The 27,606-nt window shown below is 39.2% G+C and overlaps 1 protein-coding gene across 1 annotated transcript; it reads left to right on the top strand.

Moving 5' to 3' along the window:
* The first annotated feature begins 8 nt into the window (after window positions 1-8).
* On the top strand, window positions 9-27,606 carry SCRN1 (secernin 1). Its single transcript, XM_010290989.1, has 8 exons — window positions 9-167; window positions 11,568-11,749; window positions 17,708-17,910; window positions 20,860-21,054; window positions 22,547-22,712; window positions 24,617-24,797; window positions 26,863-27,022; window positions 27,295-27,606. The coding sequence occupies exons 1-7, from the start codon at window positions 9-11 to the stop codon at window positions 27,019-27,021; spliced, it is 1,245 nt and encodes a 414-aa protein (XP_010289291.1). The 3' UTR covers window position 27,022; window positions 27,295-27,606.

Below are 27,606 nucleotides of genomic sequence, written 5' to 3' on the forward strand. Positions count from 1 at the left end.
TTTCTAGGATGGCTGCAGCTCCTCCAAGTTACTGTTTTGTAGCCTTTCCCCCATGTTCTAAAGATGGGCTGGTGGTGTTTGGAAAGAACTCTGCACGGCCTAGGGATGAAGTACAAGAGGTCGTCTACTTTGCTGGTGCAGCTCATGATCCAGGAAGCAAAGTTGAGGTAAGGGTGAATTGTTACATTCAAACTGTGAGAAATTACTATTATTGGAAGAAATGAATGCTGTCTTGTTTTCTTGTCAGATTGTGGAGTCCTTGTTCCCTTCCCTCAAACCTCTCGAGTAGAGAGGAGACAAGATTTTTCAAAGTCCTGAAAGTGAAACTGAGAATGTAATTTTTTTGTTTAATTGAGGAAAAGTCCTTGATCTATACTTTCTCCAGCAGACAGGCTGAACTGTTCACATCTAAGATTCCTGCACCGTGTAGCTTATTGCTTGCCTTTTCCTTTTAAGGGAAAAATATCCTGGCTAACTGGAATTAGAAGCGAATTTTCAAAGTTTGTCACTTGCCATGTGAATAACAATTCATGGTGGTTGTTTGACAGTTGTAATGGGGCCTGACTATGCTAGGCATGTTGCAAAACAGGTAGCCAGAAATCTTTGCCTCAAAGAAGTTGTGCTTTAATAAGGGAATGTGAGAGGAGGAAAACAAGAGTATAAGCTTTGTAAGCCAAACATAACTCTTGTACATACAGTTGGCTTTGACATGTTCTGCAGCTGAAGCACCTGCATCATGGTCAATTTTCAGTGCTGTGGCTTCTCTCTGAATCCAGGCTGGATGTGGAGTCCTAAAGCTGGATTCTGATGCCATGGATGCAGGTTGAAAGGGACCCTGCTGGAAGTAATTTTAGTTATAGACTGTTACTGCAGCCTCACTTTAATGACAGGATAAATTAAAGGATAAGCAGATATGAAGAGTGAGGCAAGCAGACAAATGAAACAAGAAGACAGCAAGACGGGAAAGTGTGCAGTGAAGGTGGAATGAAGAGACTGAGGCAGCAGAAGGAAAGAGAAGGATTGGTGGGGGTAGCCATTTTAGTACAGAACACAGAGCCTGATCTGCCCTGTCAAGAGCTTGTAGAGTCCACAGGTTCTTGCTGTGGCTTGCAACTGGGAAAAAAGGAGCTGTGAGGTTCCCTGCATTCAGCTTCCTCCTGTCCCTGTGGCTGTGTAGAAGGCTGAGGACACTAGGCACCAGGCTGGTATCTTTCATCCCTACAGGTCCTTTATGGATATCATAATTGTTGCTTCCACAGAAGAGACCCTAAGGCCAGTGCCAGTTTTAATTCTGTCTTTCAAGTAGGATGACTTCCAAATTTCAGAGGATTTGGTGCTGTTCTTTCTAACAGTTAGTGTTCTCTTGATTCCTATTGCTACCAACATGTAGTACAACTCATGTATTATTAAATGGTTTAATCTTGGCTATGAAAAAATCCCCTCCCCTGTCCAAAAGCACTGAGTGCTGTTAATTGCAGTGGTCTATTAGTAGCACTGTTGTAGACCTATGCTAGTATACAGAACACAAGTGCAACCATAAGACAAGAAGAAAACTTCAGAGCAGTTTTTTTAAAATGTCTCTTCAGAGAACTGGAAAGGAAAAAAAATCTGTTATTGTGGAAGAAGAACTTCCAAAAGCTGCTCTGGAGTGTTTGTATCCATAAAGGAGAATGCTTTGTAAGAGCTTAATGTTAGAGTACTTGATTCTTTTGATCTGTTTGCCCCGTATCTTACTCTTTGATGAGATTGTCATAATTTGCTGAAGGGTACAATTAAGCTGTGTATAATGTATTATGATCATTTTCCCACTCCACGATTAACCAGTTTAATGCCTTTTATAGAATTCAGTTATAAACTGGACTCTTTTGCCAGTCCTTTTGGAAGCGGGGAGCACAATCCCTTTGCCTAGGACACTGCAGTTTATAGATTTATTCTGCTAACCAGTAGCTGCAAGCCTTCCCCTTAAAAGTTGAACCTTTTTTTTTTTTTAATGAAGGTAGAGTTTGTTGCAATGTGGTGATGTGCTTTTAGACAACAAATTGGAGTAGGCCAGTACTTTTTTTTTTAAGTAGAGGCTTAAGCTCTAATTAGAAGGGTACATTGGCCTCTGCTAGTCTATGCTACTGCATAACTCTTCATTAGCTGGCCTGAGGTTTTGCAAGTACAGCAGTGTACAGAAACATACAGGCTCCAGATGCTTACCAAAATTCTCCCCGTTTCCTTCCAGCACAGAATAAAAACATCTTCAGTTGCTGTCAGAGTCGTGCAAGCAATCGCTTATCACTGCATCTTTGTCACACTTAGCACTAAGTATTTTTAATGTTGGGTTGTGTTTTTTTTTTTTAAAAAACTCACAGGTATTTTGAGTAGACCAAGCTGGTTAAAACAAGGTACTGATTTTAATGGTTTTATTGAGTCTAAAGGCTGTCTGGTAGCTTTGCGCAGTCCTTTAACTGCTCTTCTTTGCTCTCCTTGGACAGACCTAAGCATAGATTTGCTTGTTAGTTTTTCTTCAAGGTTCAAGATTTTTTTTCTACCTTCAGAGAGAGAGAGTGAGTGTTCAATCAAACAAGTCTCACAAATATCAACATTGTAGAGTAATTCACTTTAGTAATAACCCTTTCTTTTTTAAAATTTATTTTCTTTTAAAACTGACCACTTCAGAGCTCTTTAAAAAAGTGTCGTAATAATCCCCTTTGCTGTAGGAATTGTGAATGATCGGCTGAATCAATAAAAGCTCTACCATCTAAGTTTTAGGCTGCTAGATTTGTTTCTAGATTTTGCTGTTTTATGAACTTAAGGGCACTAGTGAATGAGAAGATTGCAATTTCAAACATGCTAACTCTTTCTGATAGCAGAACAGGAGGAAGGTCTTCATTTTTTGCTAATTCTCTGAAATGTATGCATTTCTCCTATGGTAGGGATGTGTCTAAGACATGCTCTTGTCTTATGACAAAGGCATGCTTACTTACAGGCAGAGCTTCTGCAAAGCCTGTTAGTTCTCTGTGTACTGTTAGTGGTACCTCTAAAAGTTAAGAAAAGCTTTGAAGGAAAGGCTTGAATTCAGCTGCTTCATGTTTTTTAAGTAGCAGGCATGCAACACTATATCCACCTTTTAAGCAAGCTTATTGACTTGTCAGAGGTAATTAGCTAATGGGGGAGTGGAGAGGAATGTCAAAGCTTCTAGATGTAGCCTTTGACACATTCAGAATTATTACTTTGTTCTTTAAAACCCATGAAAACTGCCAACAGTTCAGTTATTGTTGGGTGGGGTTTTTTTTGCTACAGCTTTCTTTCCCTTGTGTTTTATAAAACTAAACAAACAGGTCTGAGAAAATTAAATGTATGATATTTTGCAAATGGAAAAATGTAATTGACCGATTTCGTGTTACTGTTTCCTAAGTCAGTAATCCTTTGTGCCTCTGACTAAATTTTTTGTCTCATCCATCTTAGTGCAGGTTTTTTCCCCCAAATTAACAGCTCTTTTTTCCATTCCATATCGTACATTTGCATTGGTTTCTTATGTTAGATACATGATCCTTCATCTTCACTGGGCAATAATGGTGGACTTGTCTTTTCATTATATTTTATTCTTTGCAGGTAATGTAATCCAATGTGTATCAAATTTTGATTACTTCTCCATGACTGTCACTCTCATTCTGAACCTCTGTTAAGAGGTGGTTTTCAACACCCTAACAGCATGAGTTCTTTTATAAGACTCCCTCAGGAAGTCTGTATCCTGTTTATGTTCTGTGCTGTTCAACATTTGCAAATATGATAATGCACAATGTAATCAAAAACGGCACAGTAGTTCAGCTAGATTATTGCCATAAAGGAGTCAGGCAGGCTATATCAGCTAGTTTGTGGCAGGGCCTTAAACAAGGGAATTCATTGAGTAATGCAAGTCGTTTTAAGTTTGATCTATTGTGGCTCAATCTACCAGACAAGTAACCCTGCAACTCACTCATCAACATAATTCCTTCCCTCCATGTCAGCAGGTTCCCAAGACCCTGAACAATGGGGCTTTTCATAAAGATCTGCTCTGTGTGTGTATGTGTGACAGTTTTCTCAAAAGTTTGTTCTTCTTTTGCATTGTAAATTTGCAGTGGCAGATGCCGATCAGCACTCTTCCTTGCTGTAGTGGTCAGTCTAGTAAACCTGTGCATGCAGGTGAAATATTGCTTCCTTAAGCATAACTATAGTCCTTTTTTGAATTCCTCTACTAAAAGTAAGTGTGTTCTTTTTTTCTCCAGATGTGGATTTTTAAGAGTTTTTCATGTGTTAGTGAGAATTAACGTTTTATGAGTTTTAAGATGCAAGCCCAGCCCCTCTGTCTTACTTTTAAGGTAGATTTTACTGACTAGATTTCTCTTGTTCTCTAGTAACCTGCTGCTTGCTGTGGTTTTCTTTCTTCTGAAGAAGTCTTGGGTGGATGACTGTTTTTTAGCTGAATTTTCCAGGTGGATTTTTTTTTTTCTTTTGGATCAATTTCCTTTTCTTCTAATTTGACCTTTTATCCATTATTGGAAAATAGTCATGGTTTCTTGCTTCGTTATAGAGCTGTGAAAGCTCTTTCAACTTAATAGCATGCAACTTCTTCTGGAGGGGAGTGGAAGGGAGGAAAATGGAAAGGATGGTCTACAACAAAGTCAGCCTATCAAATTGTGGAATATGCAAAATTTTCCTAATATGTTGGTATTAAACACTCTTCTGGGCTTAATGCTGGCCTTCTGTGGGGTAGGAAGAATTTTGTGTTCTCTAAAACTTCATGGCACAGTTACGCCTTAGTTGTTTTTTTGTTTTATCTTTTTTAATAGTTTTTTTTTTAAAGGATACCATCTTACCTCCTCTTGCTCTGAGTTTTCAGAGGAGAAGTAACATTTTTTGCTGTGCATTGCTTTGAGCACTGCAGACTTAAAAGCTCTCCTGAAGCTAACTAAGGGATCTCTGTCTGGTGTTGTAAGATAGATATAAAGCTTGGAAAGTAGACTTTGGCTGTATTAAAGTTGGCTTTGTATTACCTGGAGGTATTTTAATTCTGGTATTGGTAACAATCACCAGGCATCATGGCAGTGGCTGCACTTTAGTTCTGGTATACTTTGATTCCTTCTTTTGCCAGCTGTTTGGGTTATCTGCATTATATCTGGAGGTAAGATGTTCAGAATCTGGTAACAGAAGCCAAGCAGCAGCTGAATCTACTGAGAATTTGCTCTTTGGGAAGTCTCCAGATTAGACTGACAGTGCCACGCCAGCTGTGAACTTGAACCTGGGCACCCCCACTATGATACCTCCATGGATAAGTGTTGACTGGCAGGAAACCTTGATGAAACATAGCAGTGTTTGTGCCCATGATGAAACTCTTCACTTACTCTATGTAGATAAAAAAGGTTGTGTCTAAAGGCTTACAATTCAGAGATAGTTTAGGAAGCTGCTTTTTCTTGCCTTTCAGCTAAGATCTGATAACTGGCTGTGTAAGCAGCCTGTCTCATGACACATGCAGTCAGATGGCTTACCGCAAGCCAGCTTGTTTAAACTAATCTTTAGACTTCACACAGAGATAGAGGAGGGGCACTATGCAGGTAGACAGCAACTAATAAAAGAGAGAAAGTGTTTTTCTCTGCCTCCAGCCGAGTCTATTGCTTGGGTAATGTGAGTGTTTTCTCTGTTCTGCTCCATTGCAGGCCACTGCCCTTTAAACGAATGTGTTTGACTTTGTAACACAATGCACGAGCCAGCAGCAGTTCAGAGGTAGAAGCCATAATCTCTTGCATGTTTCTGCCCTCTCAAAGCCTCTGTTTTTACTGTAGGAGTGCTGCTGCTTTCTCCTTTCTGCTACCAAAGCAAAACTGGTTAGCTTGAAGTATTTTTTTTCTTAATCTGTTTAATTTTTTTTTTTTTTTTTTTTGAACAGAGAGGAAAAAGTGGGAGAGTGCTGGAATTGTGTGGGGCAAAAAAATGCCAGCTATCCCATCTTGACCCAGACTGTTTACCTGTGGCAAAACAGACATGTGAGCAGGCATTTCAAAGTGGGCAAGCAAAGAAATCAGTCCCAAGATATCTGAGAGTTCAAAGGATATCCCTGTGATGGGCTTTTTGTGGCTTCTTTGAAATCTGTTTATTACGATTTAAAAAAATCAAATTAATAAGCTTCATCCCTATTTAAGTTTTACTTTTGCTCATCACCCAGGAGACTGCTAGATTTATAACTTAAAAAACAAGAGGTGAATTCTTGACTGCTAAATCAACTTTGCCGTATAGTGTCTTCAGAGAGTGTTCTCAGCCTTGGGTGCCTTGCTGCACTTTGTGGTATTTTATTTGTTTAAAGATTTTTATGTTTCATTTTGTTGAGCACATGTCCATACTGTGGCTGACATTGTTGAGGCTCCTTGGTGGCTTGATGGAGTAGGTCAGAGGGTGTGTGGTCCTGCTTTTTGACAGGGAGACTATTTGGCTTTTTCTAACTGCTATAATTCTCTTCTAGAATAAAATCTACCATCCTTAGACTTCAAGATATATGACACTGCTAAAGATCAGAGGTATACAGATTCAAATTTTACAGTTATTGGTTGCAACGAATAGAAACAGCTAGGAACAGTACGCAAATACAAAAGCTTATATAAAGTGTACTAGGGCCTTCATAAAAAGGGAAAACCTGTTCTTAATATGAAGAAGTAAGAGGCACTCTAGTATGGAAGAAATTGGTTTTGTTCTATATTTGTACACTTAGTAAATGCTGCTGCTGTTTTATATCTGGCTACAACATGAAGATATAAGTACTAGCGTGGCGTGTGCTTTTGAAAGCTAGCTACCTGCGGATTCATCATGCCACTGGAGAGACTTTCATTCACCGTGCTGGCTTGGCTATGTGACTGCTAGCACTAGGGCTGACTACTTGAGATGTACCCAGGCTAGATTTATCCTGGTGTACAGCTGTCCCCTCCACTGCAGCGTAACAGTTTTGCTGCTAGTAGATGTCATGGATGTGCTTAATGGGTACTGTAAAGTCATCCAGGTGTCTTCCACTGTATGCTTAGTGCACAAGCGAGCAATGGTAACATCATCAGCTAGCCACATCTACTGTATTTCCTGTTATTGCTTGTGTATTTCTCTTGCATAGTCTCTGTGAGACTGCCTCATCACATTTTTGCCATCCCTCTTTTGGAAGAGGTTAAAAGCAGCCATGGTGCAACTTTTCAGGTTACTGCAATAGTAGAGATACTTTGCCTATTTTCAAATATGTGCTATGGTATGGCAGTGCTTGAAGTAATTAAGCAAAGACTTAATGCCAGGTTAGAGCCAGAATCTGATGAGGGGGTGGTGTGGAGGAATCTCTTCTGTAGTCTAGAATCTTATGGCGCTTCTTCAAAGACCATTTCTTTGTAAAGCATTCCCTGACTATTGCCTTTGTTATCCAATGCTGAAGCCTATGTGATTTCATTGATATTTCATAATGACCTGACTGATAGTGCTAAGAATCAGGCTTCTGCAGCCTGAGTACAGTAGAAGCTGCACAATAGTTTCTTTTCATTAATGAAAGAAGAAATCTCTTGTGCTTATCACTGTAGTGTCTGTTTTTGGAATACCTCCAACATATCTGCATGCCCTAGCTAGGGTGGGAGGTACATTTGTGCTTTGTACTATACTTAGAACTGCCTTGGTAAGATTCTTTTCTTGATACCGTAAGTGAAATAAAAGAAATGTCATTAGATTCCAGCCTGCTCAATTCTCTCTAAAGTTGTTGGCTGTATCTCTTGTATGTGAAGTCTCTGTTCTTTACTTTTATATCTCTCGATGGGAATTTACTGTCACAGGGCATGATGCCAGTTATGCTGCTTTCAGGGCTGGAGTTCTAGCAAATCAATGGAGCCTGACACTGGTCCCTCACAGCCTTTGCCACCAAATGTATCAGTATTATTCTGTTTTTAGCATTCATATGAAAAGAAAATTGTTAGTGTTAGGAAACGCTGAGGCTGGATGCTTCAGGAATTTTAAAGACAGGGTTGGTAGGAAGCAGAATCACAGCAGTACCTTATGTCTATTTTGTTTGTCATTGCCTAGTTTGGCACAGCTCTCGGTAGAACAGGCTGCTATGCTGTTGTGCTGGAGGGATTTGCCAGATTGATGGAGTGCAGGAGAGGGGACAGGAAGGTTATGGTTTGTTCTTGCTTTTGAAATCTTGTCATTATATGAGCTCCAATTTCTAGAGATCTAGTGGCCAGTGAGGTTTTCTGGTGTTGTCTTTCCCTCAACTATTTCCTTCTGTGTCTGAGCTGCTATAATCATATGTTCTGATTTCTGTGGAATAGGTAGCAGTGGCTTGCTGCGCTGCAAATACAGTCACTGGCTTTAGTCGACCTACCTTTACAATTGATGTGTCTTGGTTATAGGTGGATAGCCCAGTTCCTCTGTTTCCTGCATGAAGATACTCTCTTTTTGTAAAAGAGTTTTCTGATGTTATTTTAAGGGGTGGTGGTGGAGTTAGGAAGCGTGAGAGGGTTATGTTTCAAATCAATAATCTGTTGTCAGATCTGGACCCTAGTTTTTTTAGAAGCTCATACCTATTATTAACAAATATGAACCAAACACCTGCCTTAATACATTAGTCCTACTGAGTGCCTACTTTTCTTCTTACTGGAATAAATAATTCTAATGCGAAAGTAAAATCTCATCAAGGCTTTTTCATCATTGTCAATAACCATGGCAAAGGATTGTTGAACAAGAATCAAGTCAATGGTAGTTTCGCAAGGCCTGTCAGCTGCCTATCAGATTGGAATGGTTTTCTGTTATTTAGGTCTTCTAAGGCAATTTATATAAATAAGGCTTGAACATTGTCTATGTACATGATTTATGTATGGAAGTTGAAAATAACGAGGAAAATATGGTCCATGTTTGCTTGTCATTGGGTTGGGGAACATAAAGAAGCAATATAGAAGGTGATAGCTGTATTCTGAGGTGCACAGAAAGGCCTCTGAATGTTTTCTGGCCTCTGATTACATGTTACAAAGCAAAAGCACTTTCTTTCAGAATGCTCTGGTTCATCCAAGCAGGAGCAAACAATTTCCTCTTTCCCCTTTCTCAACTGCTACCATTGACAATAAAATCTTTATAATGAATAGCAGCTTTGGAAATGCTTGGGTTTAGAATGAGGCCCCAAGTAATAAGCGTGTGGTAGCAAGGATAGCCAGAATATGTTTTGCAGAGAAAAGGCATTCAGCATTTTTTTAGCCTAACGATCACTTTTCAGAGTGTTTTCATAATTTTTCCTTCTAGAAAATCAAAGCGTCAGTGTAAGCAAGCTCGTATAAAAGGGCTATTCAACCAGAGAATGCTATGCAAGCAGGGGTTTATGGAGTACTGAATTCTCTTCCACACTGCATCTAGGTTTTTGCTTTCTGCTGCAGGGTTCAGAATGTCCTGGATGGCTCTGCAGGATGGCTCCAGCTAGCTGACCACCTATGAGATGTAGGGAGCCAAGACTTGTGCTGTGCAGGGGTTGGTATCTGCCTGGCTGCAGACTTGTCTCCTGATAGCTGGAGATAGCTGGTCATGTCTTCCCATTGTCCTGGTTTCAGCCAGGATAGAGTTAATTTTCTTCACAGAAGCTAGTGTGAGGCTGTGTTTTGGATTTGGGATGAGAAAATGTTTATAACATGCAAATATTTTGAGTTGTTGCTAAGTAGTCAAGGACAGTCCAGCTTCTCATGCTGACCTGCCAGCGAGAAGGCTGGGGGTGCATGGGAAGCTGGGAGGGGACACAGCCAGAACAGCTGACCCAGGCTGGCCAAAGAGATATTCCATACCATATGACATCATGCTTGGTATATAAAGTTGGGATGGAGAAGGAAAGGGTGGAGGGATGTTCGAAGTTATGGCATCAATCTTCCCAGTTCCCTCAGCTGCTCCTCATAAGACTTGTGCTCCAGACCCCTCACCAGCTTCGTCGCCCTTCTCTGGACATGCTCCAGCACCTCAGTGTCTTTCATGTAGCGAGGGGCCCAATACTGAACACAGTATTTGAGGTGTGGCCTCACCAGTGATGAGTACAGGGGCACAATCACTTCCCTAAAATCACTTCGCTTTTCCTGCTGCTGCAGCTCCTCCTTTGCACACCTAGGAAATACAGTTATTCTCTGTTCACTCACACATATGCATTAAGTGCTTATCCAAACAGCACTGACCTAAAGCTCTAAAAAAATTTGCACAGAATGTAACAAAAATGAGATTTGCTTCCTGAGAGCTGAAATGGACAAGCGGGACTCTAGATAAGAAATATCTACTCTGGCGTGGCTTGGTTAGAAAATGAAACAAAGCGTGAACTGTATAAAGCGTGAAATGTATAATAAAAACTGAGTTTTTATTAGTTGGATCTTAACTCCTGGCCAGTGTCAGATGTTGTTGCGCCTCAGTAGATGAGGAGTCTGCCTCTACAAAATCATAGTGTATTATTACATAAGCAATTTGGACAAACAGCTTGGTCAAATATTAGGGATTTTCTCCAACAAATACAGCAGATAAGTCCTTGCTGGGGTCTTTGCCTAAGCCAAAAATCGAAATTAAGCACACAGCAGAAAGGAAAAGGGAAGCATGTCCCTACTCTATTTTTAACTCTTTAGAACAAGGGAGTTCCCTGGCTCTCCCCCCACCTTTTTTTATCATGTGTCCTCTGTGAGAAGTCATACTCTTTATTTCACCTATAATTTGCCTGGTTTTATAGAAAGATGACAGTTTGACCTGTTTGCACACAATTCCTAATGAAGGTGGCAAGCTCATTTCTTGTGTCCTTCCTGCATGGTCAGTGTGAAGGACTCTAAAAATGCCATTTCTGATCAAAGATGGTCAGTAAATATATTTGAAAGATAATATATAATGTCTTTCTTCCTTGCAGTTTCAATGGCTTTTCTACAGCCTTCCTCTGTATTTTTGACTTGTCAGAATACATCTACTGACCTCTGATTACAGTAGACCATTTAAAATAGCAGAAACATGAGTTTTAAGCAAAAACAATGCCTGTGTTTTATTTCCTGTGACTGTTTATCAAAGTGTTCCACTGAATCTTTTCAAGCCTTGATTTTTTTTTTTTTTTTTTTTTTTTTCGTGCTTTCTACCAGCAGTCTCAGTACTGGGGGCAGCTGCAGAGGAGGCAGCAAGGGAGGGGGGAAAGCCTTCTATTGTACTTTGTCCAGTTACCATTGTTACACTATGTACTTAATAAAGTACTGGAGATTGTGCTTAGGTGAGAGGGTGGAATGCTTTGATGTTATTACTATGTACAAACATTACCTGTGTTTCTTTCCTGTAACAGTACAGTTTGTCTACTGCTGCGTTCTGCTGATTCTAGCACTTGGGTTCTGCTTGTCTCTTTGAAGCTTGCAACTATCAAGAGAGATGTATTTTCCCAGACTTTTGCAATATAAGCATGTAAAGATTCAAACATTCAAACATGACCGTTAAAATGACTTTTTAAAAATAATATGCATCCTGTCTGTACATTGAAGTCTTGTGTTACTTCAGTCACAGCTTGAGATAAAGTGCTTGCAATTGTTTTTCTCTTCCTGCTCTCTCTGCAGTGCACATATATTGAGATTGAGCAGGTGCCGAAGACTCATGCTGTTGTGCTGAGCAGGCCCTCCTGGCTTTGGGGGGCAGAAATGGGAGCTAATGAGCATGGTGTCTGTGTAGCTAATGAAGCCGTCCTGACCAGAGAACCAGCTTCTGAATCTGAAGCCTTGCTTGGAATGGATCTTGTCAGGTGGGTGGCTCGCTGAGCTGTGACCAGCCATTCAAACACCAAAGGTTTAGATGATGATGATGCTAGACAACAGCTTTGTGGTGCTGGCATTAAGAGATTTTAAAACCATGTAAGCAGGAGACCTGTGTAGGTAGAGCCGCAGACGCAGCTGAGTTAATACTTAAAACACTTGGAATCTGGATTTGGCTACCAAGTATGTATCAGTCTAATGTGGCTTCACTAAACCTACCTTGTCTACCTACCCTACAGTCTAGCAGTGGCTATTCTGACAGGATAAGAGAAATTATTACATTGTTAGTAAGGAACTGGTAACTGATTTGTAACGTCATATTGCTGGTGTGCCTTCATTCTCCCCCACTTTACAACAGCCTACTCTGATCTAAAAAGCTTATCCTGGGCTTATAGCCAACTGTAGGCATAAAAAAACTACTGTGCCTCACTTCAGCCCATGCATTCCCATGCAAACTATTGCCCTTATTTAAATGCTGGCAAACAAACTCCTGTAAGTCTGTTCATTGAAGGCTGTCTGCCTAAAAGGCCTGTGCTGCATTGTAAGTCTCAACCTGCAGGCTGATCTTGTAGTGAAGAGAATTTAAAGGAGAGTTGGTTGGGGGAAGAAGCTGAAAATGAAAGAACAAGAGAAAATGGTGCAAATTTACTACAAAGAGGAAGGGAGCAAATGGACTCAATTTAGTTAAAGATGGAACAGGACAACAACCGCTTCTTTAAGCGAATCAATGTTAGACCCAGTGGTCCCACTGGAGTTTGCCCTAGGATACTTAATGAGCGGGCTGAACCAATTTCAGGTGAATTCTCATTTTTCTTGAGAACTAATGAAAGATGGGAGAGGTTCTGGATGACTGGAAAGGGTTCAATGTTGTGGCTATACTTAATAGAGTTAAAAAGAGTTGTGGTTATAGACCAACTTAACCTCAGTTCCTGAAGAAGAAGAAAACCCACTTAAATACCAAAGATTTGATAAATGTGCAAAAATAACCGTTAGTCAAGAAAAATCCTGTCAAGCCATTCTACTTTATTCCTGTAATAAGTTAACAAATTTTGTGGATAGAGAATAGAAAATAGATACCTTGGCTTTTAAGAGGGCATTAAACCCTCATGATATTCTCATAAGCAAGCTGGGAAGCATGAGTTAGAAGAAATTGTTGGTAGGTGTATAGCTGCCTGAAACTGTAATTGTAAATGTTCTCTAACAACGTCTCTGCAGAAATACAGTATCTGGTTACAGCTACCATAACTCAGGTGGAATATGAGCCAGTTGGTGAGAAGGCAGTGGAAATGGGAAATATGATCAGAGATTTATAGAATCTGACCAATGAGAAAATCATGAGGGAATTGGGGTTATGTTTCTCTTTGGTATTTTCCCTAAACTCTGTATTGCTGAAGGAATCTGTGGAGAAGCTGTATCTAGGAGGACTAGTGAGTTTAACTGCATCAAGGGAGACTGAAGAGACTCAGGAGCTCTTCTAAGAAAATGTAGAACACGCTCTTGTCAAGAAAAGGGATATGTTAGGTGACTTACCAAGCTCCACTTTTATTTTTTCCCTACTACCATCCTTTTGAAACTTTAACAAACCATTGGTTTAGGTGCAGAGTTCTGCTTATTTTGGTCACAGTTATTGCATTCTCAAAATATTGTTTAACGTTCAAATATATATGTCATCCAGCAGCTCTAGATTTACCCACACTAGCAAATCAGGAGATATCAAAAGGAGGAGAAACTGTTCATAAACTACAGCTGATCATCACCTGTAGATACTACCCTCCCTCTCTTCCTTCGTATCTGCAGAAGAAATTGTGCGTAGCATGAATGCAAGAGTGCTTCAGGCAAGGAGAACTAGAGAGGTGTTGTAGACTACCATCTGTTTCTTGTTCCAGCCAAAGTGATTTTTTTCTCTTACTGTGAAGACTTGGCCAGTTGCATTAAGCTTATCTGTTTTGGATGACCTCATAGAATAGAGAGCCATCGAGTACAAAATAAATCATATAGGCTGCAATGAAGCAGCTGGCACCAGCTCTGCCTCTTTTTACCCATCTGCAGAACAGACTACTTTTATCGCTCAGAATTTATTGGAATAAAAATAAACGGAGGCATTTTAAGTCTAATTAAGAACTGCACATCTCTGCTGGCCAAATTTTTCTCACACCTATGTATATGTTGGACTTCTGCATCTGTGTCAGATCTTAGCTGAAGGATGAAGACTGACACTCTGTGTGTGCATGTATGACTAGCCACTTGCAAAAGAAACTAAAAGCTTTATACTCTGAAACATGTTCTTCAGAGCAAGTGTAAGAGTTGTCAACCCAGGAATGTCATCCAGGTAGTAGAAATAAATTTTGCTTGAATGCTCAGGCTCCCTTAAGAGTTTCTTCTACGTTCTCTTAAAGTGGTTATTCTTTTTCTGTAGGCGAGGCTTCCTCTCTTTGAACTCATCTGGAATTGTCACTTTTCAGTTAGGATTTAAAATACAGCCAACATGGACAAAGGCTGTAGATGGGTGTTGTGAGAGCACATGGTATTAAATAGGCCAGAGGCATCTTTCAGCAGGGTAGTATAATTCTGAAGTCAGCATGTTTTGTTGTTGAAATAGGAAATTGAAAATTCATCCTGCAACCTCAACAACAAAGCTTTTTTTCAATAAAGATGATGATGGACATCAGGAAAGATGTATTTCACAAAGTTTTTAGCTTGTGTAGTAACTGGCTGCTGAAAACAGTGTGTTTACCTAGTATACTTCTGTATCTGAAGATTAAGACAGATATCTACAGATTTGTAGCTTGATAGTGTATCACAGCATGTCAGAACATATGAATGACTCCTAAGAAATGAGTAAAGTTTGTGTGATTGACTTCAGAGGTGTAAGTTGGTCCTACTCCATGCAGGCTCATCTCCATCCCAGTTTATTTAAATGGAGAACATGAACCTAGTCACAAAAGACAGAAGAATTGAGAGAGAACAGGTTCCAGCACAAATTCCTAAGAACTGCTGCTTTTGTGTTCTAGGGATTTGCTCTAAAGCTGGTCTGTAAAAGCTGCACTGGTATTGCTGCATTGGTTAGCTTATCAGGATTTTCTTCAGATATTCTTCCTAGTGTGGCTGCAGTTTTTTATGTTGTTTGTTTGTTTGTTTGTTTTTGAAGCACAGTTGCCTCTAAAGCACCTGTCTACTTAAGGAAGTACATTCCTATGAAGAGATGGTGTACTGTTTTGCTTATGCTGATACAGTTAGAACAGGACATTATCATACAAAAGGTGTACATGAAGAGACGTGCAAAATACACCCTTATTTTTGCATTGTTGTCTTAATTTTTAATCCCTGTGTGTTTGTATTATTTCTCCATTCTTTTCATTGCTGGTGCAATCACTTTTCCAGAGCCACACAGAGATGCCGATCTTGGCAAGGAGTCAGGAATGCTCTTTAAAATGGTATTAATTTGTTTACCAATTTCTTTCCTTAGAGACGTCAAAACTAAATAAAGTAGAACACCATCATCATGTATGTCAGTTACTTCACTTGGAAAGTCTGCATCTGTAACTGATGTGGGAAGTTGAAAAGCTTAAGATAATGTTTTGACAAGGTTATAATATGCCGTGATAGCATACTGGAGGTACTGAGGCAGTGGATTGTCCTAAGTGACTGAAATTTTCTTAATGATTAATTCAAGCTTTCATCTGGGGGTGAAATTACTTAAAACTTTTCCTCCAGCTTGCCTTGAAGGGTACTCTGAAATGTGTTAGTGGGAGGGTTATGCTGCAGTTACCCAGGACACTGATGCTGAGATAACTGCCGAGACCTACCGTTTTGTGGAGATGAGCTGTGTGGTGGTTGTATAGGGTGAGTTTTTTGTTTTCTTTGTTTTTTTGCTGTCCCTTGTGATTGACAGATCGGAGTACCCAAACAAAAGTAGAGCCCAGGCCTTTGTTTAATGGAAGTAAATGTAATATTGGACCCATTTGCAAAAAAAATTATCTAAAAGATATTTCTTCAGCCTGAATCTCTGCTGTAGTTTTGACAGAGAAAGCTAGACTATAGCTATCTCAGAAGGAAAATTTCAGGGAGGCTTTATTAAAAGCTTTCATGTGATGTTATATGTCTTGGCAGGTTTTGTTCTAATTATATCCTAATGCTTTTGGTCATAAACTGGGGAGAAGGGAGCAGATTATCAATGAATCTAGTGACTATATGGCCACCAAGGTAGTTGTCAGCCCACTCACCTGTGGCAGTGACAGCTCTTGGAGTTGTTCTTAGGGAATAAATTAGACATGCTTTTGGACTGGCTTTTAAATGATGTCTATGGTATGTGCTAAGACTGGCATCTCTGTATTGCTTTGAAAGTGACTGCACCAATGATGAAAAGAATGAAGGAATAACATAAATGCATATGGACTAAAAATGGAGACAATGATACAAAACGAGTTTCAGCTAATAAGAGACAAGACGACCGGGGAAAAACTCTATAAATGCAAAGTAAGATGATGATGGGGAGAAATTGTCACTGTAAGTTAGGACCTAAAATTCTAGTTGGCTCTCCTTTGTCACTAACTGATAAATACATGCTGCTAAGAGAGACGAAAACACTGGTTTTAGTAATTCAACCTAAACCAAGGCTAATAATGGTCAACTATTTAACAAAGCAGGCCAAGTGCAGAGATCAGGTTGAAAAGTATTTAGATCAACAATTTTGTATTCAAGTTATCAGGACCTGATTTGTGTACTGGAGTTTTGAGGAAAGAAACAGAGTAGTGCTTACTTGTCATGTGATTTCCAAGGAAATGGAAAGGGCTAGCATAGTGCTTGAATTTTAAAACGTGAATTTCTTGGAACTATCCATCAGTCAAAATGACTTTGTCCATAGAGCTATTAGAGAAAGATAAACACAGAGGAAAATATTAAGGTGACATAACCAACAGAGAAATTTTGGACTGATCCAGGTGAACTCTCCCAAAGGGTAGTGGCACGGATATGCTGTTGTTTGAAATACTGCATCTCCTCATTACCAATAATTCCATTTTGGAACCAGTGGAATTGTTTGCAGGTCTGATTTGGACTCTTCTGTTTACTGCTTTCATTGTTGACTTGGTTAAGGCTGTAAATTATCTGAAGGGATTATTTCATCCCATTTATTCAAGGCAGGATACAATCATTCCCTATAGCTTTATAGAACCTATTCTCGTGCCTCAGTTTACTTTTCCCTAAAATACCCTTGCTTTGCTCAAACTACCTTTTAAAATAATGTTTTTAGACATATGGTTACTCTTAATTCAGACAAAAGCCGTATCTGGTGTTTAATTGTTAAACGTTTTTTTGGGGAAGCCTCTGCAGGAACACTGAAGCATGACTGCACAAATGCTTCTGTCTGCAGCATGCAGTATGCATCAAAGGAAAACATACATTTAGCTTCTATGGCCAATTAAATATTGGAGCATTGGGATAGACAGGTTGTAAAGAGATTGTAGTACTGAACACTCCTTCCCTTTTTTGATCTCTGGTAATATTAATTTGCAGTTTCCCACTCTTCTGTACAGAAAAGTAAACTTGCATACAGCTGTTACTTTAAAAAGACCTTTGCAAATTGTCCTTCAAATTTATTCTGCCCAGGGGGGTGAGAGGGGCTTGGGGGGAATAAATAGAGCATTGCATGTTTACAGTGCAGTTGAGGCTATTGGTAATAGGACTCTTTTTTTAAAAACTAAAACCCAGCTATGATAGGGTTGAGAATAAAGAACCAGTGTAGAAAATAAAGACTTGAACCAAATTAAATAATTTAATATGTCATTCTGTAATTCTCGTAACTCATTAAAGCAAGAAGTCTTACATTAGGCATACCTGACACTTCGGTATTTTAAAACCACATCAGTCCTGATATTTAAAATTAATAACTTATGGAGACCTTACTGTTAGATGTCTGTCTGAGTCTCTATTTTACCATTTTCTTATAGACTTGGCCTAGAAAGAGGTGCAACAGCTAAAGAAGCATTGGATGTAATAGTTGCTCTGTTGGAAGAGCATGGACAAGGTGGGAATTATTATGAAGATGGGAGTTCATGCCATACTTTCCAAAGTGCATTTTTGATTGTGGACAGGAATGAAGCCTGGATACTGGAGACTTCTGGAAAGTACTGGGCAGCAGAAAAAATCACAGGTCAGTTTATCCCTCACAGCAAACCTTTATTATAAATAACTGTAAAGAATTGTCTTGGAAGAATTGGTCTTAAAGTCACTGAGTTTAAATAAGTGACTAATTTATGCAAGCGTTTGATTAAATCATCAATTTTAACCTTCATCTATATTTGTAATACTGTTATTTTTTAAATGTTGATTTGCATTGGCTGATGTGACTTAGCATTTTCTGTGAAGCTAGAGATTGTTACCTGTATACGTAAGCTATGTAATGATTTTTATCTTTGGTAAGTGTTGTATTTTCCCAGATTTATTTACTGTTTGGAATGTGTCAAGTGTCTTTTTGATGGAGTTAATGCCCAGATTGTTACTTACAAATCTAAAATATTTAGAGGGAAGGAAGCATTGATAGCTTTGAGAAAAGGGCTCCTGTTAGGTGGTAAATTGAATGGGCTGCTGTTGGTTGGTTTACTGCAATAGATACAGTCCCCTCATATCCCTATTTCTTATCTGATACTGCAAAACAGTATTTTTCTGCTCTTTAAACTTGTAGGTGGTTTCTTTTTCTGTATGTGTGAAGCCAGAGCTGCCAAACTAACTTCTAGATTTCACTGGCTAGGTGGCTGAACTTACTAAAAACTTTGCAGGCAAATATATGATGACTTAATATAATACAGTTGTCTAAGGCATATATTTAATTTATTCTTAGTTGTTGTTTTTAGTTTTGAAGATATTTTTATTTTCATAGGAGTAGAGCTTTTTAAAATTTACTCACATTTGAATTAATTTAATAATTTAAGAGGATTTTTATCATCCATGCTTTGAGCTATGACAGATCCATTCAATTATTTTTTTCATTTCTCCTTCACTGAAAGGTGGGAGATAGCAGATGTGGGGAGGAGGGAGGTTTAACTTTGTTGAAAGTTCCAAAGCAAAGAAATAACACCAGGCTGTGTAATGTTGTGTGATGGCCTATTGTCAGTTCATGCCATCAATTATGAGCCAGTTTACCTTAGCAGGGATGGTGTTTTCCCAAGCAAAGCTTGCATTTTAAGGATACCTACGAGATGGAGGAAGTCTTCTAGCACAAACAGATACCAAACATAGAAGAAGGAAGACTGGTAATGCTGTCCCAATTAAAATCCAAATTCTGGAAAGCATCTGGCTCCCAAAGTTCCTGGGATTTTGCAGCGACAGCCTGCCTTCTTCTGTTGACCTACCTGGCTGATATTTGAAGAACAGTGTTTTTTACTTAGCCTTGTTAGCTGCATCAGCAATACAGAACCTTCTTCCCAGCAAATAAACTGTTGCCTTCATCTGCTGTTGGCAGCTTTTTGAAATGATGCTGCAATCTCTGTTACGATCTTTTACCAGTGCATTTCTCTTCAGGAGGTCCCTGTGAGCTGCAGATAAGTAGTTTCCATCTCCTGCAGCCTGCTGAGGCTGCCAGGAGAAAAGGCTGTTGGCTATGTGAGAGCTCTGTATTTCATACTTTGTTCAGGGGATTCTTTTTTGCAGCCATAAGTGTACCTCTTAAGCTTTCAAATGAATGCACAAATGCTACTAAAACAAGGAGAATGTCTCATTCCCCAGCGTGAAAGCATTTTTTTTCCTGATTCTGTCCTCAGTGTTGTTCTGTTTCTAATATTACTGTTGCAGTTCTGTAAAGCTTATAGTGAATATTTATCAAGCAACTCTTTGACAGTAATTTAAGGATAAACACTTTAAAATCCTTCCTATTACTGCTCTTCTGTCTGAGTGGAAAAATTTATTTGCTTGATAAATTTTAATTTTTTGAGGGCGATCAAAACCATGAAATACTATTTTACCTGAGTTACTAAATTTAATATTTAAAGACCTCTTAAGGAGTGGCTTGCCTAGCTTAATATGAACACAAATATACTTATCACTCAAGTCAAGAAAATTCCCTGAAAGGTATGCAAAGTGTGAATCAGAACAAGCAGTCAGTGACCCTAGTATAAGTCAGAACTGAATGACAGTGACTTTTTTGCAGACTGATGCACAGAACTTCCTACTGTAGGTTGTTACTCATTATTTAAATTGCATGCATGAGGCATTACAAAAGCAAGCTTACTTTTGTGGAAGGCAGTATTAATAGCTTTCACAAATACTGCTTTGGCTTCTGTTCAAGAAAAGATTTGTGCCAAATTCCAGAATCTGGTTTTATTTTAGTTTATAGATTTACTTTATCAGCTCTTTCTCTGGCTTCTGACACATTTGCTTTATTCTCTCTGAGGAATCTGCAACAGCCACTGTTAGTCATGCTGTAGATATACATATACAAGCACTGCAGTATTTTTGAGAAAAGCAAGTTAAAGATACCTTTAATATTCCTTGAAGGCTACCTACACTTTTTTTTTTTTACTTCACGCCGTTTTAAATTTAAGTTTAAAGATTAAGGATGAAAAATTAAGTGTAATTTAAGCCTATCTTGCTGCTTTCAACTGGGAAGCTTAAAGCAATTGGTAAGCTTTTAAAAACATTTTCCAAATTAAATTTTCAGTTTCGGGGGGGGGCAGAGAAGATTCATTAAACTAAATGCAGCTTTGCTGAAATATATTTTGAAATCAAGTCAGACCTCAAGCCTTGTTGTGGCAGTGGAATACAACATTGCAGAAAAGATTAGGCAAGTGCCTTTGGCATTTGGAGACCACTATTACTTCATGGTCAGAATGTGTGAGATACAGATATGAAGCTGGTATTCTGACTTAAATACCACTATTAATCACAAAGCAGTGTAAATATCTAAGTAGGGCACAAAGAATTGAGCTCTGCAACCTGCAGTGACTGCTAATTCTCTGTATGTGTAGTTGTGTAGTTAGCAGTCATGCCAAATGAACATCCTAACCCATGGTTTAATTTGTTTCCTAATTGAAATTACATTGTCCTTCCAGCTTCTCCCAGAAAAACTGTATTAATGCTTTCTATTAATACATGGCTTTTTCTACAGAGGGGGTGAAATGCATTTGCAATCAACTTTCATTAACTACAAAAATTGATGCTGAGCATCCTGAACTAAGGAATTACGTGAGAAGTCAAGGCTGGTGGAACGGAGACTCAGACTTCAATTTTTCTGAAGTGTTCTCTCTTGCTGATGACCATTTAGCCTGCTGTTCTGGCAGGGAGAGCCTAGAAAAGCAAGGTGGTAAGTGCTGAACCATCTTTCTGTGTGTGCAGAAGGATTTTTAGTCACTACTGCCTCCTTTCAGTCATTCTGTCCAGAACTACATGTGACTGAGGACAATATCTCTACATGTAAACCGTGTGGAAAGGAAGACCATAACTGAAGACTGTCCCTAAACTTGCCACAATTTAGGATGAAGCCCTTAATGTTCCCCTCGAGTTTAAGGTTTTAAAACAGGATTGCAATTACAAAATAACTTTCTTCACTGTTGTTCTGATGTGCCACTATATTTGTGCTTTGGTGTAATTAAAGTGGCCCTACCTAATACTAAAATTATAGTATTAAAAAAAATATATGGCCTCGTGTATGAAAGTTTGAGCTCAATGGATTCTACATTTAGGGAGGTTTCCTTAGGCTTTTAGGGAAGGAATTAAGATCCTAGTTTAAGGAAGAGCAATGCTAGTCAGTTGCAAACTGAAGTCCCTTTTTCATTGTCGAGCAGAACAAAGCTGCCAGAACAGACAATGTGCCAATTGCCTTCAGTCAAAGGAAGGGTTTAATTCCAGACTAAAATTTATTAATGACGTAAGTTCTCTGCAGCTGGCCAAAATAGCTCTGAAATGACCAGCCTGCAGCAGTGCATGGCTGACATGTATCTGCTCTTTCATGTGTGAGAAATGGTACAAATTATCTTTTTATAAAAAGCCCTTTAGTACAGGTATGAATTTACTAGATTGTTAGCATTTTCACATGTTGGCAAATGTCAAGAAGAGGGTAGAGGTGAAATATTTGTGGCAATGCAGAGTTCCTGCTAAGGCTATGGAATTACATGGAGCGTGGTTTGTGTCTGAGGGGCAAATACAGTAATTCTGAAGGACCATAGGTGAAAGGTCCTAATAAACCTGGATTATAGCACTAAAAAGCCTGAGAGCCCCTGCAGACAGATGGCTATGGCTGCAAATCTTGCAGACTGCTGGGTCATTCCATGTCTCCTGGTGATTCTTGTAGATAGTGATTTGGAGAAAAATCTCAGTGTCTGGGTCTGCTGCTGCAAGACCCTGTGAATGCTAGATGATGTTTCAGAATTTTGACTGACAGCTAATGGAAATAGATGAGAAGTGGGAGATGAGCATGCTCCCATTCTGCCTGGGCTTGTGTAGAGGTAGCTTCTCAGAGGAAAATGGGTGTTTTATGTAAGGAGTCTGTTCATAGTGATTGCTAAAGCAGTATTACAGGCATGATGGCCTTCTTCCCGAAAAATACCTTTTTAATGACATTTCTCCCTACCTAGCAATTGTAATGCCTACTTAATACTTCTTAGTGTTCTCTGTTACTAGCCAGATAAGTTCATTCTGGGTTTACACTGTTTAAATATAACTATTAACTGGGATTTGTGACATGCACATGTCGAGTGTCACCGGTCATATTAGGCCAAAGCCCATTCAGGCTAAAATCCTTACCAGAGGCCAAAGCCATTGAACACTCAGGAATCTTTTTTCCCCCCTTCATATAGGTGACGTTTCTGCACAAGCTATGATTGATGTCCTGCGCGACAAGGATAGTGGTGTCTGTGTGGACTCTGAATCTTTCCTTACCACAGCTAGTATAGTGTCTGTTCTGCCTCAGGACCCTAGTTTTCCCTGTGTTCATTACTTTACTGGCACACCAGATCCTTCAAGGTAAGCCACAGCATTGGGGTTCCCTGGGTCCAGAGCAGACAGTGGGTTGAAAGATACTAAATGAACCCTGCTACCTGAATTGGAACATGCTTCAAGAGTATGTTCTAACCAGAAATGCAGTCAGTGGTTGTTGGTGTGCAATTTGACAGTCTTGTGTTACTGAACTGCATCTTGCTGCAATTCTGAATGGATGCCACTGGGCTGAAAGGCTGGATCTGGAACTTTGCCTAAATTCAGAGGTTTTAGAGTAAATGCAGTTTAGGGAGGACCCAGGAACTACTCCTCCAGCGTAGTTGCTTTGCAGTGGGTTCTTGTTGAGATGATAAGGTTGTGGACCATTTCAATCACTTCTCTTGAACGGGTGGGTGCAAAACTGAAACAAGTAAAGTGTCTAACTAGCAAAGAGGGATTCTATAGTAATAGGTACCCTTGCATGACATCAAAATGTCAACAGAGTAAAACCTGCAAGTCCCAGATGTCCCAAGTGTGTTTTTTATTGGAGGGACAATTTCCTATTCATTTAAATGATGTCTTCTCTAGTTGAAAGCAGCAGAGGAGATAAGGGATCTGATGGGCCACATCATCAAAGAACTAATTAACTATCTTGTGTTTTAAACAGAATCCACCTGGGATTCACAGAAATTAAACTAAACCACTTGCAGTTATTCAGGAGATCTGCCACTTGCATTGAGGCAAAGAGGTTATGGGGAGAAGAAAACGGTGCCCTTGCAGAGCCGACAGTCATTCCTGTAAGAAGAGTGGTAGTAAGCATTAGGTGTTACGGTGTGCTACAGAAGTCATCCATGCCAAAGGGACTTTCCACCCACCTTGCATTATGCACCTCAGACCTTCAGGGTTAAGAAAGAAGTTTGAGCTTGTTTACCAAAACGTTTCTTGATGCAAATCCTTTGAGATAAAAAAGAGCAAGGCTTCATATTGTGTCGGTGGGATTTCTGTCCTTTTTAAAGGTGGAGAGCCTAGCTGTAGAAAACCTTGTTTAGAGGCCTTTCTTGCTTTCTTTTACACTCTAATGCATTAAAAAACCACTATTTTTAAGTGTAGCTAGTTAGTCACATAAACTCTTAGTCAGCAAGGCTTCGTGACAGTGATGGAAAGGGTAGCAGCAATGAATCTGCTGACTGTATGCAGGCAGTGGTTACTAACCATGTTTTGCAGAAATCTTGCATTTCTGGCAGCTGCTTTATTGAATGCAGGGTGCTGTTTTGTTGTGTATCTGAAGAGAATGCACTTGCCAATACCCTCTCTGAGTCTCAGAATTAAGATCCTAGATTGCTGGGGTTTTGTTGTCTGTGTCTATGGAGTTTAGATCCAAACGCAGTATGGAAGTTGTTTGAGAAGTGTCACAATATTGGTAGCTATATCTTCCCTGCCCTCCCCCCCGCCCCTAAAATTCGTCAGTACTGCTGGTTATATGCCAAATCCTCTGATATTAAGCAAGGTATGTAATCTTCCCTGTTCCACACAAGTGTGTGTTTGTGATTTTAATGGCAATTAAATCTGGAGGGAGAAGGAGAGATGGCAGTGTGAACAGAGGAGAAAAGCTGATATAAGGCTGAATGCTCAGATTTGTTAAAAAAACTTGGAGAGGAAAATACAGTGCTACTTTTCTAAAGAAGTGGCAGAACTGGCATGAAGGAGACCAAAGAAGCCTGTAGGTAAAAACGAGTAATAAAGTTTTACGGTAATTGGCAAACCCAATTTTTTTAAAGCACGTCGATTTATTTCACTTGTAACCAGTATCAACTCTCTAACCTAGTCCATGTGTAGTGTAGATGAATTACCTATGCTGTTCTGTATCTATTGTTTTAAATAGCCTGGTAAACATTTGAATAACATATGTAAAATATCTTATTACTGCAAGCAGTAATTCTCATTTCTTTCAGGTCCATATTTAAACCCTTTATTTTTGTTGATGATGTAAAATTAGTACCAAAAGTACAGTCTCCTTCTTTTGGCAATGATGATCCTGCTAAAAAGATACCTCGATTCCAGGAGAAACCTGATCGCAGGCATGAATTGTACAAGGCGCATGAATGGGCCCGATCCCTCCTTGAGAATGATCAGGTAAGAGCTGTGGGACCTGGAATTAAAGTTGTCAATGTAGATTCCTAACTCAGTAATTTACTTCAGAGTTACTCACTGAAAAACAAGGATACAACCTATTCTGGCTAAACATTTTTCCATGCTATCAGAATTAAAACAAAAAAGCATTCTCTAAATATTCTTAGAATCCTTGCATGTTTAGCTTGAATAATGATGCCCCCTGAAGGGCAAACTATTCTGCATAGTTTTTTCGGTTGTCCTGAGAGCGTTCCTCTGCTCCATTACTTTTACAAAATGAAAAGTCAAACTGACAAGCTGATTAGTCCCCATTATGTCATTAGTGTCTTTAAGTGATTACTGCATACTGCATGCTAGTGCAACATAGTATCAGAATTATGAGATAGGATGATGGCAAAAATGTTGTAATTTAAATTATATGCTGGATTAAGAACTACATAGTTTGAGGGTTTTTTTCTTGAAGGAATAATTTGCACATGACAGTTTTGCAAGTCTGAATTTAATGCATTTCTGTTAATTTGTAAGAACTAACTGAAAATGCCATGCAAGAAGAAAGGGGACACTTTCCAATGCCACGCAACATGTACCTGAGGGCTGAAAATCTTCCAGTGTAAAAACCTTAAGTGTTGAAGATCTCTTATGAAAGTAAATTTTGGAATAAATAAAGGCAGGAAGGGGATTATTCTGTACAGATTTTCCACCCGATTGATATGCAAGTTTTGCTGTGATAGTGCAAGTATTTCAACAACTGTTCTTTGACATTTGCAATTACAACTACAGTGGTAAACTGGATAACTGGCTATAAGGAAGTAAAACAGAGGGAGAGATCACCAGGGCATGCCAGTCATACTGGTATTGATATGTTAGGCAATTTGTGGAAGACCCACATAGTCGTGTTGAACTTCCACAAAGGACTTGCTTTTCTGCCATTTTCTTCTGTGCATGTTTGTGTAGGTCACAGTCTTGCTAAGATCATAACAGCATTCAGGCTTCTCCATTAGTGATTAAGGAATGGTAACCTTTGCTAATACAAACTTTATTTAAACACAGTTTTGGCTAGATGTGGGATTTAATCCCTTGGAATGGTTTAGTTTAAAATCTGTGGCCTCTGTGGCAACACTGACTCAATGTGCAGCTGGCTCCCATAGCATTATGCAAGGTGCTGATTTAGGGAAGATCTAGAAGAGGCATGTTAGCATCTTGTGAACTCTTCCCTATTAAAGTACCACAGTGTGACACCAGTTGTGGTAGAAATGTAGTTTTTAGCCAGGCATCATGCTATAAAAACTGCCCACCCGAGAGCCTAAACCTTAGCTTAGGTGCTGTACTGTTTCTGCACAAATGCTGGTATAAACCCCAGAAAGCTCAACACCGTCATTCATTCTAAATGCCTTTTTTTCTGTCTGGAATTCGATTTTGAAAGCTGCAAGCAAAACAAACAGCACTTCTCCATTTAAAAAAAAAAAAAAAAAAAAAAAAAAAAGACTTTAAATAATGTCTGGATAAAACAAAGCACCACCTTCTTCAGGAGTGAATTTCCTGCCCAGAAACATGAAGAGCAGTAAGTCAGAATGACACACAAGGGCTTCCCTGGGATCTAGAGTCTTAATGCTGTTACCTTACATATAATTTCAGATATAATCATCATCTTGCAGGTGATGATCTGAGGGGTACCCATGAACATACCATGACCTGTACAATCCTCAGGGCTTATAGTCTTCTTATATAGTTCTGTTTGCAGGTTTACAGGCTTAAGAAGTTACTTTACCTCTTCATCATGTGTACAAGCCTTAGACCATTTTCCTCTATCCATCTTTCACTCCATCTTCCTTCTCTGCTTTAAACTTAGCAACTCCTTCTTGATTATTTTTCTTAATGCATAAAGTGTCCAGCACTGTTCCTTTTCGCGTTTGACCATTGAAAAACTATGAACAGAAATAGTTTGTACTTAAAAAGGCTTTCTCATTTTTAAAAATACTTGAAAAGATCTCCATAACAGGAGAGAACAGTAAAATGCTTAAACAGCCTGTTTGTTGGTTAATTGAGTTTGGTTGTTTCATGCCTTTAGGATAAAGGCCAGAAACTGATGAGGATTATGTTAGACCTTGAAAAACAAGGCTTAGAAGCAATGGAAGATATCCTTACTCGTACAGAGGTTCTGGATCCTGCTGAAGTAGTGGATCTTTTCTATGACTGTGTTGATACAGAACTAAAGTTCTTCAAATAAAGTAAGCAAACACTTCAGTTCTTTAGATACTGAGTTTCTGGTACCAGGTATTTCAGTGAATGTGAAATGTTGGATCCGATTCTGATCCTCTGTCTTCTCTTTTACACTGAGCTAAGGGTGTTCAGAATCAGGTCCAAAGCCACCTTTCTGCCTCACTGCATCTGCTTGGATTGTCTCCCAAGTCCCTTTTCCCCTATGCTACATTGCAGGCAGTTTTTTTTCCGTTTCACTCTTGCTTGGGATGGATTTTAAACAAATTTTATCTCATTTCAGCTACAGTGGCTATTGTTAGCCTTTTCACTGGAAGACTGCAAAGTTCTTCAAGCCTTGAAAGAAAGTCTTCACACTTGTGAATTTGTAGGAAAAACATTTCTAGAGGAAAAAATGTTACTTGCTAGCTGTATCTGGTTAACAAATTGCTTTTCTTTGTCCAATCTTGTGGTGTTCCTATATGTGTATGTATATAGTGAAAGGAGAAAGTCACTGACTGGTCCAATTACTGTGTGCATGCTGGCTAATTTAGTACAGAATGTTTAAATATGTATGTTGGGCAACCAATTAAAGCAAAGATTAACTTCATCAGGC

This window comes from Phaethon lepturus, unplaced genomic scaffold (genome assembly GCF_000687285.1).
Source record: "Phaethon lepturus isolate BGI_N335 unplaced genomic scaffold, ASM68728v1 scaffold2270, whole genome shotgun sequence".
Taxonomy (NCBI): Eukaryota; Metazoa; Chordata; class Aves; order Phaethontiformes; family Phaethontidae; genus Phaethon; species Phaethon lepturus.

Excerpts from the sequence above, each read along its gene's own strand:
- SCRN1 (XM_010290989.1), top strand. The coding sequence starts at position 9 with ATGGCTGCAGCTCCTCCAAGTTACTGTTTTGTAGCCTTTCCCCCATGT. Across the intron at positions 168-11,567 it reads ATCCAGGAAGCAAAGTTGAG|TGCACATATATTGAGATTGA; the intron begins GTAAGGGTGAAT and ends CTCTCTCTGCAG. Across the intron at positions 21,055-22,546 it reads GAGCCTAGAAAAGCAAGGTG|GTGACGTTTCTGCACAAGCT; the intron begins GTAAGTGCTGAA and ends CCCTTCATATAG.